The 18,009-nt window shown below is 29.0% G+C and overlaps 1 protein-coding gene across 1 annotated transcript in view; it reads left to right on the top strand.

Annotated features, from left to right (window-relative positions):
* The first annotated feature begins 15,883 nt into the window (after window positions 1-15,883).
* The window catches only part of LOC120555068 (GON-4-like protein), a 15,836-nt gene continuing 13,710 nt past the window's right edge, over window positions 15,884-18,009 (top strand). Inside the window, exons 1-2 of the mRNA XM_039793853.1 lie at window positions 15,884-16,291; window positions 16,543-16,599. Coding sequence (XP_039649787.1) covers window positions 15,884-16,291; window positions 16,543-16,599 — 465 coding nt within the window. The remainder of the gene's footprint in view (window positions 16,292-16,542; window positions 16,600-18,009) is intronic.

Genomic DNA, 18,009 nt, shown 5'->3' with positions numbered 1-18,009 from the left:
CAGTGGAGAGTGTGGGTAGGTCCTGGAGAACTGGGAGTCTTCTAACTTCTGTTGTCAGTTCTTTGTTAGCTGCTGATTCGGTTGTTTGTGTTCTCCACCTGCGAGCTAAATTGCACGTGGCTGTTGATTCGATATAATAGCGATTGCTCACGTTTGTATTTGAGGTGCATTATTTCCATGCTGAAGTAGTGACACTGCATTAAGATAATGTAATTAATATTAATAGTGGGTTTATTGGTATTAAGATAATGTAATTAATAGTAGGTTTATTGGTATTAAGATAATGTAATTAATATTAATAGTAGGTTTATTGGTATTAAGATAATGTAATTAATAGTGGGTTTATTGGTATTAAGATAATGTAATTAATAGTGGGTTTATTGTTATCAAGATAATGTAATTAATAGTGGGTTTATTGGTATTAAGATAATGTAATTAATAGTGGGTTTATTGTTATCAAGATAATGTAATTAATAGTGGGTTTATTGGTATTAAGATAATGTAATTAATATTAATAGTGGGTTTATTGTCATCAAGATAATGTAATTAATAGTGGGTTTATTGGTATTAAGATAATGTAATTAATAGTGGGTTTATTGGTATTAAGATAATGTAATTAATAGTGGGTTTATTTATCAAGATAATGTAATTAATAGTGGGTTTATTGTTATCAAGATAATGTAATTAATAGTGGGTTTATTGTTATCAAGATAATGTAATTAATAGTGGGTTTATTGGTATTAAGATAATGTAATTAATATTAATAGTGGGTTTATTGTCATCAAGATAATGTAATTAATAGTGGGTTTATTGGTATTAAGATAATGTAATTAATATTAATAGTGGGTTTATTGTCATCAAGATAATGTCATTAATAGTGGGTTTATTGGCATTAAGATAATGTAATTAATATTAATAGTGGGTTTATTGGTATTAAGATAATGTAATTAATAGTGGGTTTATTGGTATTAAGATAATGTAATTAATAGTGGGTTATTGGTATTAAGATAATGTAATTAATAGTGGGTTTATTGGTATTAAGATAATGTAATTAATAGTGGGTTATTGGTATTAAGATAATGTAATTAATAGTGGGTTATTGGTATTAAGATAATGTAATTAATAGTGGGTTATTGGTATTAAGATAATGTCATTAATAGTGGGTTATTGGTATTAAGATAATGTCATTAATAGTGGGTTTATTGGTATTAAGATAATGTCATTAATAGTGGGTTTATTGGTATTAAGATAATGTATAATAGTGGGTTATTGGTATTAAGATAATGTAATTAATAGTGGGTTTATTGGTATTAAGATAATGTAATAATAGTGGGTTATTGGTATTAAGATAATGTAATTATAGTGGTTTATGGTATTAAGATAATGTAATTAATAGTGGGTTATTGGTATAAGATAATGTCATTAATAGTGGGTTATTGGTATTAAGATAATGTAATTAATAGTGGGTTTATTGGTATTAAATAATGTATAGTGGGTTGTGTATAGATATAATAATAGTGGGTTTATTGGTATTAAGATAATGTAATTAATAGTGGGTTATTGGTATTAAGATAATGTAATTAATAGTGGGTTATTGTTATTAAGATAATGTAATTAATAGTGGGTTATTGGTATAAGATAATGTAATTAATAGTGGGTTTATGTTATAGATAATGTATTAGTGGGTTTATTGGTATTAAGATAATGTAATTATAGGGTATTGTTAAGATAATGTAATTAATAGTGGGTTGTATTAAGATAATGTAATTAGTGGGTATTGGTATTGATAATGTAAATGGGGGTTATTGTTATAGATATGTAATAATAGGGTTATGGTGATAATGTTATAGTGGGTTATTGTATATAATGTTAATAGGGTTTTGGTATATAATAATGTGGAAATTGTGGAATAATAATGGTGGTTATTGTTATTAAGATAATGTAATAATAGTGGGTTTATTGGTATTAAGATAATGTAATTAATAGTGGGTTTATTGGTATTAAGATAATGTAATTAATAGGGGTTATTGGTATTAAGATAATGTCATTAATAGTGGGTTATTGGTATTAAGATAATGTAATTAATAGTGGGTTTATTGGTATTAAGATAATGTAATTAATAGTGGGTTAATATTATTAAGATAATGTAATTAATAGGGGTTATTGGTATTAAGATAATGTAATTAATAGTGGGTTATTGTTATTAAGATAATGTAATTAATAGTGGGTTTATTGGTATTAAGATAATGTAATTAGTAGTGGGTATTGTTATTAAGATAATGTAATTAATAGGGGTTATGGTATTAAGATAATGTAATTAATAGTGGTTATTGTTATTAAGATAATGTAATTAATAGTGGGTTATTGGTATTAAGATAATGTAATTAATAGTGGGTTTATTGGTATTAAGATAATGTAATTAATAGTGGGTTATTGTTATTAAGATAATGTAATTAATAGTGGGTTATTGGTATTAAGATAATGTAATTAATAGTGGGTTTATTGGTATTAAGATAATGTAATTAATAGTGGGTTTATTGGTATTAAGATAATGTCATTAATAGTGGGTTATTGTTATTAAGATAATGTCATTAATAGTGGGTTATTGGTATTAAGATAATGTCATTAATAGTGGGTTTATTGGTATTAAGATAATGTAATTAATAGTGGGTTTATTGGTATTAAGATAATGTAATTAATAGTGGGTTTATTGGTATTAAGATAATGTCATTAATAGTGGGTTATTGTTATTAAGATAATGTCATTAATAGTGGGTTATTGGTATTAAGATAATGTCATTAATAGTGGGTTTATTGTTATTTGCTACAGAATGCTTAGTCTATATGTCAAGATCAAAGTTGGCCTATATAGTAACTCAACAAATACAGTTCAATCACAACTGAGAATATGCCTCATTGTGTGTGTGAATAGAGGTGAATACATATATTAGTTTGTGTTGCAGCGAAGTGTCAGTTCTATTTCATGGGTGGGGGTCTTTGGACCTGCCCCCCCACTGCTAAAAAAAATCCTAAAGAAACATTATCAAATATATGACACCCTGGTATCGGATCAGTACTCGGTATCAAGTCGATATGCAAGCTGAGGTATGAGTGTCGGTATCGGTACGGGACCATCTCCAGGACAGTCAGATGCTTCTTAAGACAAACTAGCAGATGTTTGAGATCTCTGGCCATGTGGAGACGAGAAGAGGAGCACAGGATGACATGAGAGATGTGGATGGTTTTAGGAATCATGCAGTATGTGTGTATATAAACAGCTGAGAGAAAGATACGACCAGCATGCATGTGCACACAAATAAAAACTAGTGCTGTCAATCGATAATATTTAAATCGCGATTAATCGCTCGTTTGTTCATTGTTAACTTGCCATTATTCGCGAAATCATCGCACATTTTTTATAAACATAATTTTTGGGGGGGTTTTCCGCCTTTATTTTGACAGGACAGCTAGGTGAGAAAGGGGAGAGAGAGAGAGAGAGAGAGAGAGAGAGAGAGAGAGAGAGAGAGAGAGGGGGTAAGACATGCAGGAAATCATCACAGGTTAGACTCGAACCCTGGACCTCTCAGTATACGTGCGCCTGGTCTACCCACTGAACCAACCCGGCCACAATTCACCACACATTTACGTAACTTTTTAATATTAATGAACGTCTATTACATTCAAGCCAGATGAGTTTCTACAAAGCTGATTAAGACTATCAGCGCCACACAACTGTCTCTGGACCTCTCAGTGTGACTACGTTCAGAAGATTGGGGCGTCCGGAGACTTTCCCACGCAGAAACTCCAAGGCTTGCATCATGTGGACGTGCCGCCAGTGTTGTTGTCATTACTTAGAATTACTTAGAATAGACAGAAACTACACACTAGAGCTTTAAAAGGGATATTCTTTAAGTTTCTAATGCTCCAGTGGTGTTTGAGACAGTAGATGAAAATAACTTTAGTTTTGTGGAGAGAACCATCTGAAGGGCTTTCCATCTCAACTAGCTGTTCAGAAGGTGCTTTTCTTTCTCCATTTCTGCTCTAGGAGCTCTGTTTCTGGTAGACATCCACGTCGTTACTGCTGCATCGCTTTAAGGGCCCTATTTTAACAATCTAAGCGCACGGCATGAAGCATTAAGGTGCGTTTAGGGCGTGTCCAAATTCACTTGGAAAAAATAAAAGTGTCCGTGCACCGGGCGCCTGGTTCTAAAGGGTTGTTCTTAGTGTCTTCATTAATCAGAGGTGTGTTTTGGGCGTAACATGCAATCAACCAATCAGAGATCATCTCCCATTCCCTTTAAAAGCCAGGCGCGTCTGGACCTTGGAGCATTGCTGTTATGATGGAGGATTTACTTGATCATATCATAATACTATTTCTCATTGTAATTAGAGCTGAGGGTCAGTGTAACTCATCAGTTCAATGTTCTAAGCACAAACAGACAGTTGGAAAAACAGAAAAATGGGTTCAAATATCAAAGTTTTCATTTTTTTTCCACCTTGACAAATTAAAAAATTGGATATTTAAACTGTTTTTTCCAATTTTCTGTTTTTTCAGAGGGATCAGACATTTAGAATTAAATTACAAAATTGCATCTGAGCCCAATTATTCATAATACTGCCATGGTGTTACTTCGCTTTGCTGAATATGCAGCTCATTAACTGCATATGGACAACAACAAAACACCAAACTGGTAGACTTTGGGGCGAGGTGCAGCTGGTGGTTTCTAGTGGGGGTTGTAGCTAGGGGTAACGAGGGAGAGAACACCATGGTGGCAGTATTATGAATAATTGGAGCTCAGACGCAATTTTGTAAATTTCTAAAATGTCTGATCCTCTGAATAAAAACAGAAAATTGGAAAAACTGTTTAAAGATCCAACTTTTAATTTGTCAAGGAGGAAAGAAATGAAAAAATTTGATATTTTGAACCCGCTTTTCCAAAATGTGCGCTTTGTGTTTATAAACGTTACACGGACCTGGAAACGATTCCTCAAGTTACTCGAATAATTTGATTACTAAAACCCTCGAGTTAGTAGGGCGCTTGAGTCCGACCAGGTCGGATCAGCCGGCGTTCCTGCTCCGTTCTCTGTGCTGCTATGAAGTAGTGAGGTTCAGTCGTACCTGGCTGGCGAGCGGCGGTGGCGCCTAACGGCTGAGTGAGCGTGGACGTCTGAGGCGCCGCCGGACTCCAGCGGGATCGGGTGCACCCGGAAGTGCTCCAACATATCGAAGATGGACTGGAACCAAAGGTGCTGCACTCGGCACTGCCCGTCCTCGTTCAGGGACAGACGCAGGTGCTGGAGGGAAGAGAGAACAGTCGGCCTTTCTTTAACCATTATTTAACCATTATTTAACCTTTATTTAACCTTTATTTAACCTTTATTTAACCAGGTAAAGTCCCATTGAGTCACAATAACTCTTCTTCCAGGGAGTCCTGGCCAAGACAGGCAGCAATAAGTTTCAAAATACATAAAAGACAGGACAATAGTTACATACTACACCACAACTCTATACATACACTATACATACACTATACATGTACATACTACACCACAACTCTATACATACACTATACATACTAGAACACAAACAAGACATTACACTGAACTGAAGCTAATGCAGACATGCAACTTAAAGGGCATTCAGTTAAAAGCAGCTACACTGTTCAGTCAGAATTGACTTTAAAAGGTTTTTAAAAGTATTGAAAGGTGGAAGTGATTCTAGATTTATTCTATTTTATTAATTTAATCAGGATACCCCCAGGATTTAAAGTTCCAAGACCTTTTTAATACCACCTAGGACACTATATGTCAAACTCATAGTCAAGGGCCGAACCCGGCAAATTAATTTAGGTTCATAAGAAATTTTGGCCCGCCCTAGTTGTGCGCCTTACTGTTTTTCAAACTGTAATTACGTAACACAGATGTGTTACATCTTAAAAGGTTCCCTGTGGAGTTTTTGGACATGCAACAAACAGTCCAATTAAACTTAATAAAAAAAATCAAATGTAGGAAAATGAATCATCTTCCCTCTCTCACGCAGATAGGGCTGAATTCAACACGTTTTAGGCGCGACCGAACTGCCTCTAAAGTATTGAAAAATGCCTCGTCATACAATACCCAATTTCAATACCTAAGGAGTAAATCTCATCAGCGTCAGACAGCCAATCAGCACGCAGCATGCTTCTACCAAGACCTAATAATGTCTGTGATTGGCTGTTGTAGAGACACGTACGAAAAAACTGTTACACCAGACTGATGTACGAAGTGGTGTACGTAACCACACGCCAACCTTGTACGCCTCATTATTAGCGAAGATCAAGAGCGACGCCGTCTTTCAGCATGTTAATCAGCTCGCCATTCGCTGACTTATCACGCCACCCGAGATTGTGGTGAATTGACTGTGAAAGTGTGCGGTATGTGAAAAGGGGGAGAATCTGTAGGGTGGTTGGTGTGACCGCGGTGGGACTTTCTTCCAACGCATCGCCTTTGGATTTATTTATTTATTTCAGGATCTATGCAATACTTGATGAACACGCACAGTACATGTAAAATGTTAGATTGTAGCCCAAGGGCTACCCCCATCTGCAGTCCATTAAGCAGGTTGCTTTTCACAATAAAGCGACAATGACATGGGCTAAAATGTAAACATTTACATACAAAAACAGGACCTAAAAGAAAGAAAAATAGTGTTAAAACACGCATAAATTCATTAGCACGGTTAAAACAGAGACACAATTCATTGAAGCACGCTTCCCACTGGCTAATACACGGGTACAACATGCAGTTAGAGGTGGTTGCACCGCTTATTAGCTCTAAGCCACACCTTAATCTGGCTCCTTAAAGGTGGCCAGAGGACATTCCCTTTATAGTTGGGGGTAGTGTGTTCCATAAATGCACTACCCTTTTTAAAGCATGTTTACAACAGTTCTCACGCACACACAGCACACTCCCTTTAATACAATACCACAATAGCCATGCTCACCCATCAACACACAGCATACCTTAATATAACCTTTACTACAATAGTTATAAGCCCCAGACACATACAGCATACACCTAATATAACATTACTCACAATAATTATAATACAACTTGACACATCACACACAGTACACCTAATATAACATTACCACAATAGTTATAATACTACATTTAACAGACACACAGCATACCCACTATACATATACACCAATAGTTATAAGCAATTTAACAGACACATACAGTATACCTTAATATAATATTACTACAATAGCTATAACATATACTTAACAGACACATACAGTATACTCTTAATATAACATTACTACAATAGTTATAATATTAATTTTAACAGACACATACAGTATACTCTTAATATAATATTACACACATAATAATATACATTTAACAGACACATACAGTACCTAATATTAATATAATAATAACAATAGTTATAATATTACATTTAACAGACACACAGCATACCTTAATATAACATTACACAATAGTTATAATACACAGACACACACACACACCCCTTAATATACACACACACATAACATTAACAGACACATACAGTATACCTTAATATAATATTACAATATTATAATATACTTCAACATACACACAGATACTTAATATACACAATATAATATACATTACAGCACACACAATACACTTAATATAATACTAATATTTATACCTACGCACAACATTCTTAATATAATATTATAATATTATAATCATACATTTAATCAGACACATACAGTATACTCTAATATAACTAAATTTAATACACATTAACAGACACACAAGTATACTATCATAACATTACCAATAACATTATACTACATTTAACAGAAAATATATAATATAAAATACAATATATAATATACATTTAACAGACACATACAACTCATATAATATTACCAACATTTATAATATACTTAACAGACACACACGTATAACTTAATATAACATTACTACAATATTATAATACATTTAACAGACACATACAGTATACCTAATAATATACACAATATTATATATACTTTAACAGACCAACAGTATACCTTAATATAATACAACATTTTATAATATACACTAACAGACACATACAGTATACCTTAATATAATACTACACACAGTTATAAATACATTTAACAGACACATACAGTATACTCTTAATATAATACTACACATATTTATAATATACATTTAACAGACACATACAGTAACTCTTAATATAAATACTACAATAGTTATAATATACATTAACAGACACACACAGTATACCTAAACATAATACTACATTTATAATATACATTTAACAGCACATACATATCTACATAATACACAATTTATAATATACATTACAACACATACAGTATACCTTAATATAATATTACTAACATTTATAATATACATTTAACAGACACATACATATATCTTAATATAATATTACTACAATATTTATAATATACATTTAACAGACACATACAGTATTCTTAATATAATAACTACAATAGTTATAATATACATTTAACAGACACATACAGTATTCTCTAATATACTACAATAGTTATAAATACATTTAACAGACACACAGTATACTCTTAATATATTACTAACATGTTATAATATACATTTAACAGACACATACAGTATACTCTTAATATATATTACTAACATTTATAATATACATTTAACAGACACATACAGTATACTCTTAATATAATATTACTACAATATTTATAATATACATTTAACAGACACATACAGTATACTCTTAATATAATATTACTACAATGTTATAATATACATTTAACAGACACATACAGTATACTCTTAATATAATATTACTACAATAGTTATAATATACATTTAACAGACACATACAGTATACTCTTAATATAATACTACACATTTATAATATACATTTAACAGACACATACAGTATACCTTAATATAATATTACTACAATAGTTATAATATACATTTAACAGACACATACAGTATATTCTTAATATAATATTACTAACATTTATAATATACATTTAACAGACACATACAGTATACTCTTAATATAATATTACTACAATAGTTATAATATACATTTAACAGACACATACAGTATACTCTTAATATAATATTACACAATAACATTTATAATATACATTTAACAGACACATACAGTATACTCTTAATATAATATTACTACAATAGTTATAAATACATTTAACAGACACATACAGTATACTCTTAATATAATACTACAATATTTATAATATACATTTAACAGACACATACAGTATACTCTTAATATAATATTACAATAGTTATAATATACATTTAACAGACACATACAGTATACTTTAATATATTACTACAATATTTATAATATACATTTAACAGACACATACAGTATACTCTTAATATAATACTACAATAGTTATAATATACATTTAACAGACACATACAGTATACTCTAATATAATATTACTACAATATTTATAATATACATTTAACAGACACATACAGTATACTCTTAATATAATATTACTACAATATTTATAATATACATTTAACAGACACATACAGTATACTCTTAATATAATATTACTACAATATTTATAATATACATTTAACAGACACATACAGTATACTCTTAATATAATATTACTACAATAGTTATAATATACATTTAACAGACACATACAGTATACTCTTAATATAATATTACTACAATAGTTATAATATACATTTAACAGACACATACAGTATACTCTTAATATATTACTACAATATTTATAATATACATTTAACACACATACAGTATACTCTTAATATAATATTACTACAATAGTTATAATATACATTTAACAGACACATACAGTATACTCTTAATATAATATTACTACACATTTATAATATACATTTAACAGACACATACAGTATACTCTTAATATAATATTACACTACAATAGTTATAATATACATTTAACAGACACATACAGTATACTCTTAATATAATATTACTACAATATTTATAATATACATTTAACAGACACATACAGTATACTCTAATATAATATTACTACAATAGTTATAATATACATTTAACAGACACATACAGTATACTCTTAATATAATATACTACAATATATACTATACATTTAACAGACATATACAGTATACTCTTAATATAATATTACTACAATATTTATAATATACATTTAACAGACACATACAGTATACTCTTAATATAATATTACTACAATAGTTATAATATACATTTAACAGACACATACAGTATACTCTAATATAATATTACTACATATTTATAATATACATTTAACAGACACATACAGTATACTCTTAATATAATATTACTACAATAGTTATATATATACATTTAACAGACACATACAGTATACTTTTAATATAATACTACTACAATAGTTATAATATACATTTAACAGACACATACAGTATACTCTTAATATAATACTACTACAATAGTTATACTATACATTTAACAGACACATACAGTATACTCTTAATATAATATTACTACAATAGTTATAATATACATTTAACAGACACATACAGTATACTCTTAATATAATATTACTACAATAGTTATAATATACATTTAACAGACACATACAGTATACTCTTAATATATTACTACAATATTTATAATATACATTTAACAGACACATACAGTATACTCTTAATATAATATTACTACAATAGTTATAATATACATTTAACAGACACATACAGTATACTCTTAATATATACTACTACAATAGTTATAATATACATTTAACAGACACATACAGTATACTCTTAATATAATATTACTACAATAGTTATAATATACATTTAACAGACACATACAGTATACTCTTAATATAATATTACTACAATAGTTATAATATACATTTAACAGACACATACAGTATACTCTTAATATAATATTACTACAATAGTTATAATATACATTTAACAGACACATACAGTATACTCTTAATATATTACTACAATAGTTATAATATACATTTAACAGGCACATACAGTATACTCTTAATATAATATTACTACAATAGTTATAAGCTTTACCAGACACATACAGTATACTCTTAATATAATTTTACTACAATAGTTATAAGCTTTACCAGACACATACAGTATACTCTTAATATAATATTACTACAATAGTTATAATATACATTTAACAGACACATACAGTATACTCTTAATATACTATTACTACAATAGTTATAATATACATTTAACAGACACATACAGTATACTCTTAATATAATATTACACAATAGTTATATTTTAACAGACACATACAGTATACTCTTAATATAATATTACTACAATAGTTATAATATACATTTAACAGACACATACAGTATACTCTTAATATAATATTACTACAATAGTTATAATATACATTTAACAGACACATACAGTATACTCTTAATATAATATTACTACAATAGTTATAATATACATTTAACAGACACATACAGTATACTCTTAATATAATATTACTACAATAGTTATAATATACATTTAACAGACACACTACAGTATACTCTTAATATAATATTACTACAATAGTTATATATACATTTAACAGACACATACAGTATACTCTTAATATATTACTACAATAGTTATAATATACATTTAACAGACACATACAGTATACTCTTAATATAATATTACTACAATATTATAATATACATTTAACAGACATACAGTATACTCTTAATATAATACTACAATATTTATAATATACATTTAACAGACACATACAGTATATTCTTATTATAATACTATACAATAGTTATAATATACATTTAACAGACACATACAGTATACTCTTAATATATTACTACACATTTATAATATACATTTAACAGACACATACAGTATACTCTTAATATAATATTACTACAATATTTATAATATACATTTAACAGACACATACAGTATACTCTTAATATAATATTACTACAATATTTATAATATACATTTAACAGACACATACAGTATACTCTTAATATAATATTACTACACATGTTATAATATACATTTAACAGACACATACAGTATACTCTTAATATAATATTACTACAATATTTATAATATACATTTAACAGACACATACAGTATACTCTTAATATAATATTACTACAATAGTTATAATATACATTTAACAGACACATACAGTATACTCTTAATATAATACTACACTATTTATAATATACATTTAACAGACACATACAGTATAATTTCACACACACACAACACACACTATCTAATATAATATTACTACACATTTATAATATACATTTAACAGACACATACAGTATACTCTTAATATAATATTACTACAATAGTTATAATATACATTTAACAGACACATACAGTATACTCTTAATATAATACTACAATATTTATAATATACATTTAACAGACACATACAGTATACTCTTAATATAATACTATACAATAGTTATAATATACATTTAACAGACACATACAGTATACTCTTAATATAATATTACTACAATATTTATAATATACATTTAAAAGACACATACAGTATACTCTTAATATAATATTACTACAATATTTATAATATACATTTAACAGACACATACAGTATACTCTTAATATAATATTACTACAATAGTTATAATATACATTTAACAGACACATACAGTATATTCTTAATATAATATTATACAATATTTATAATATACATTTAACAGACACATACAGTATACTCTTAATATATTACAATATTTATAATATACATTTAACAGACACATACAGTATACTCTTAATATAATATTACTACAATATTTATAATATACATTTAACAGACACATACAGTCCTTAATATATACATTTATAATAATCTTTACAATTTATACAAACATACCCTATAACATACCATTACACAGACACAACAGTATACTCATTACACAATTTATAATATACATTTAACAACACATACAGTATATCTTAATATAATATAACAGTTATAATAACATTAGACACACACATTTATTTTTTACTTTAACATATAATATTAATATAATATTACTACAATTATAATATACATTTAAAGACACATACAGTATATTTTAATATAAATTTATATATTAACAAAGTATACTTAATATTACTACAATATTTATAATATACATTTAACAGACACATACAGTATACTCTTAATATAATATTACTAACATTTATAATATACATTTAACAGACACATACAGTATACTCTTAATATAATACTACATATAATATACATTTAACACACAGTATATCTAATACAATATTATATGTTATAATATACATTTAACAGACACATACAGTATACCTAATATATTACTACAATTTATAATATACATTTAACAGACACATACAGTATACTCTTACATAATATTACTACAATTTATAATATACATTTAACAGACACATACAGTATACTCTTAATATAATATTACTACACATTTATAATATACATTTAACAGACACATACATAACTCTTAATATAATACTATACAATAATAATAATATACATTTAACAGACACATACTCATAATATTAACATTTATAATATACATAACACACATACAGTACTCTTATAATACACACAATATTATAATACATTTAACAGACACATACAGTAACTAATATAATATTACACAGTTATAATATACATTTAACAGACACATACAGTATACCTTAATATAATATTACTACACATTTATAATATACATTTAACAGACACATACAGTATACTCTTAATATAATATTACTACAATTATAATATACATTTAACAGACACATACAGTATACTCTTAATATAATATTACTACAATATTTATAATATACATTTAACAGACACATACAGTATACTCTTAATATAATATTACTACAATAGTTATAATATACATTTAACAGACACATACAGTATACTCTTAATATAATACTACAATATTTATATACATTTAACAGACACATACAGTATATTCTACATAATATTACACAGTTATAATATACATTTAACAGACACATACAGTATACTCTTAATATATTAATAACATTTATAATATACATTTAACAGACACATACATATACTTAATATAATATTACACAATTTATAATATACATAACAATACATATACTCTTAATATAATATTAATATTATAATATACATTTAACAGACACATACATATACTCTTAATATAATATTACTAACATTTATAATACATTTAACAGACACATACAGTATACTCTTAATATAATATTACTACAATATTTATAATATACATTTAACAGACACATACAGTATACTATATAATATTACTAAATATTTATAATATACATTTAACAGACACATACAGTATACTCTTAATATAATATTACAATATTATAATATACATTTAACAGACACATACAGTATACCTAATATAATATTACTAATATTATAATATACATTTAACAGACACATACAGTATACTCTTAATAATATTCAATAGTTATAATATACATTTAACAGACACATACAGTATACTCTTAATATATTACTAACATTTATAATATACATTTAACAGACACATACAGTATACCTAATCATAATATTACTACACATTTATAATATACATTTAACAGACACATACAGTATACCCTAACATAATATTACTAACATTTATAATATACATTTAACAGACACATACAGTATACTCTTAATATAATATTACTTAAATTATACAATAGTTATAATATACATTTAACAGACACATACAGTATACTCTTAATATAATATTACTACAATATTTATAATATACATTTAACAGACACATACAGTATACCTTAATATAATACTACTACAATAGTTATAATATACATTTAAGAGACACATACAGTATACTCTTAATATAATACTACTACAATAGTTATAATATACATTTAACAGACACATACAGTATACTCTTAATATAATATTACTACAATATTTATAATATACATTTAACAGACACATACAGTATACTCTTAATATAATATTACTACAATAGTTATAATATACATTTAACAGACACATACAGTATACTCTTAATATAATATTACTACAATATTTATAATATACATTTAACAGACACATACAGTATACTCTTAATATAATATTACTACAATAGTTATAATATACATTTAACAGACACATACAGTATACTCTTTATATAATACTACAATATTTATAATATACATTTAACAGACACATACAGTATATTCTTAATATAATATTATGCAATAGTTATAATATACATTTAACAGACACATACAGTATACTCTTAATATATTACTACAATATTTATAATATACATTTAACAGACACATACAGTATACTCTTAATATAATATTACTACAATATTTATAATATACACTTAACAGACACATACAGTATACTCTTAATATAATATTACTACAATAGTTATAATATATATTTAACAGACACATACAGTATACTCTTAATATAATACACATTTATAATATACATTTAACAGACACATACAGTATACTCTTAATATAATATTACTACAATATTTATAATATACACTTAACAGACACATACAGTATACTCTTAATATAATATTACTACAATAGTTATAATATATATTTAACAGACACATACAGTATACTCTTAATATAATATTACTACAATATTTATAATATACATTTAACAGACACATACAGTATACTCTTAATATAATACTACTACAATAGTTATAATATATATTTAACATGGGTCTGGCCTTCAGAGAATACCTTTTATCCTAAACAGACAGAGAGACAGGTTATTGATGACTTTGACCCCTCCCACCAGGTACCCCCCGCCTCCCAAACAGCTGGACTTCAGACGAATCGGCTTCCTGCTGCTGCAGAAGCCCCGCCCCCTTCCCCACCCCCCCGACGACCCCCCCGAGGCCGTCTCCATGACGACCACAGAGCAAATCAGACGCCACTATCGGACGCTGGTCGGCCTGCGGAAGAAGGGAAGAAGAAGAAGAGTAAGAGCTCCGCCCCCGAACCCTGGAGGCCCCGCCCACTCGGAGGGCGATGATGTCATGGTCGTCTCTGAGTCTTCGCCGAGCTCGGCAGGAAGTGACGACGTCGAGGGGGCGGAGTCAGAGAGGGAACAGGAAGTGAGGCTGTCGCCTTCGAGAGCAGCAGAAGAAGGAGAAGAAGAAGAGTCGGTCCTCCGGCTGAAGGTCTGAGTCCCCAAATATTCTGGATTTATAATTTAAGATGTTTAAACATGTCTGTCTGTCTCTCTGTCTGCCTGTCTGTCTGTCTGTTTGTTTGTCTCTCTGTCTGTCTGTTTGTTTGTCTCTCTGTCTGTCTGCCTGTCTGTCTGTCTGCCTGTCTCTCTGTCTGTCTGCCTGTCTCTCTGTCTGCCTGTCTTTCTAACCTGTCTGCCTGTCTTTCTAACCTGTCTGTCTGTCTGCCTGTCTGTCTGCAGGACCCATCAGATAACGAAGAGGACCAGTCTGAGGAGGCCCAGGATTATCTGCTCAGAGTGAGTTAGAATATATAATTTAATTTATTAATTAATATATTAATATTATATTATTATATTTATATATATTAATATATAATTAATATATTTATATTATAATATTATATTAATATATTATAATATTAATATATAATTAATATATTTATATTATAATATAAATATATTAATTATATATTAATATTATAATATATTAATAATATATTAATATGTAATTATGACAACTACCACGTATGTGTCTGTAGCTGGTTATTACAGACAGCTGACTCTAAAGGACCTCTACCACGTATGTGTCTGTAGCTGGTTATTACAGACAGCTGACTCTAAAGGACCTCTACCACATATGTGTCTGTAGCTGGTTATTACAGACAGCTGACTCTAAAGGACCTCTACCACATATGTGTCTGTAGCTGGTTATTACAGACAGCTGACTCTAAAGGACCTCTACCACATATGTGTCTGTAGCTGGTTATTACAGACAGCTGACTCTAAAGGACCTCTACCACGTATGTGTCTGTAGCTCGTTATTACAGACAGCTGACTCTAAAGGACCTCTACCACGTATGTGTCTGTAGCTCGTTATTACAGACAGCTGACTCTAAAGGACCTCTACCACATATGTGTCTGTAGCTCGTTATTACAGACAGCTGACTCTAAAGGACCTCTACCACGTATGTGTCTGTAGCTCGTTATTACAGACAGCTGACTCTAAAGGACCTCTACCACGTATGTGTCTGTAGCTCGTTATTACAGACAGCTGACTCTAAAGGACCTCTACCACCTACGATACGAACAGCTATGTTCTGAGAGGGCTAACCTTAATCTGCCGAGTCATGTTCTGAGAGGGCTAACCTTAATCTGCCGAGTCATGTTCTGAGAGGGCTAACCTTAATCTGCCGAGTCATGTTCTGAGAGGGCTAACCTTAATCTGCCGAGTCATGTTCTGAGAGGGCTAACCTTAATCTGCCGAGTCATGTTCTGAGAGGGCTAACCTTAATCTGCCGAGTCATGTTCTGAGAGGGCTAACCTTAATCTGCCGAGTCATGTTCTGAGAGGGCTAACCTTAATCTGCCGAGTCATGTTCTGAGAGGACTAACCTTAATCTGCCGAGTCATGTTCTGAGAGGACTAACGTTAAACTGCCGAGTCATGTTCTGAGAGGACTAACGTAAAACTGCCGAGTCATGTTCTGAGAGGACTAACGTTAAACTGCTGAGTCATGTTCTGAGAGGACTAATGTTGACCTGCCGAGTCATGTTCTGAGAGGGCTAACCTTAATCTGCCGAGTCATGTTCTGAGAGGACTAACGTTAAACTGCCGAGTCATGTTCTGAGAGGACTAATGTTGACCTGCTGAGTCATGTTCTGAGAGGGCTAACCTTAATCTGCCGAGTCATGTTCTGAGAGGGCTAACC

This window comes from Perca fluviatilis, unplaced genomic scaffold, assembly GCF_010015445.1.
Source record: "Perca fluviatilis unplaced genomic scaffold, GENO_Pfluv_1.0 PFLUV_unplaced_scaf_15, whole genome shotgun sequence".
Classification (NCBI taxonomy): domain Eukaryota; kingdom Metazoa; phylum Chordata; class Actinopteri; order Perciformes; family Percidae; genus Perca; species Perca fluviatilis.
The sequence above is the reverse complement of the archived record's forward strand: the minus strand, read 5'-3'. Positions and strand labels throughout refer to the sequence as shown.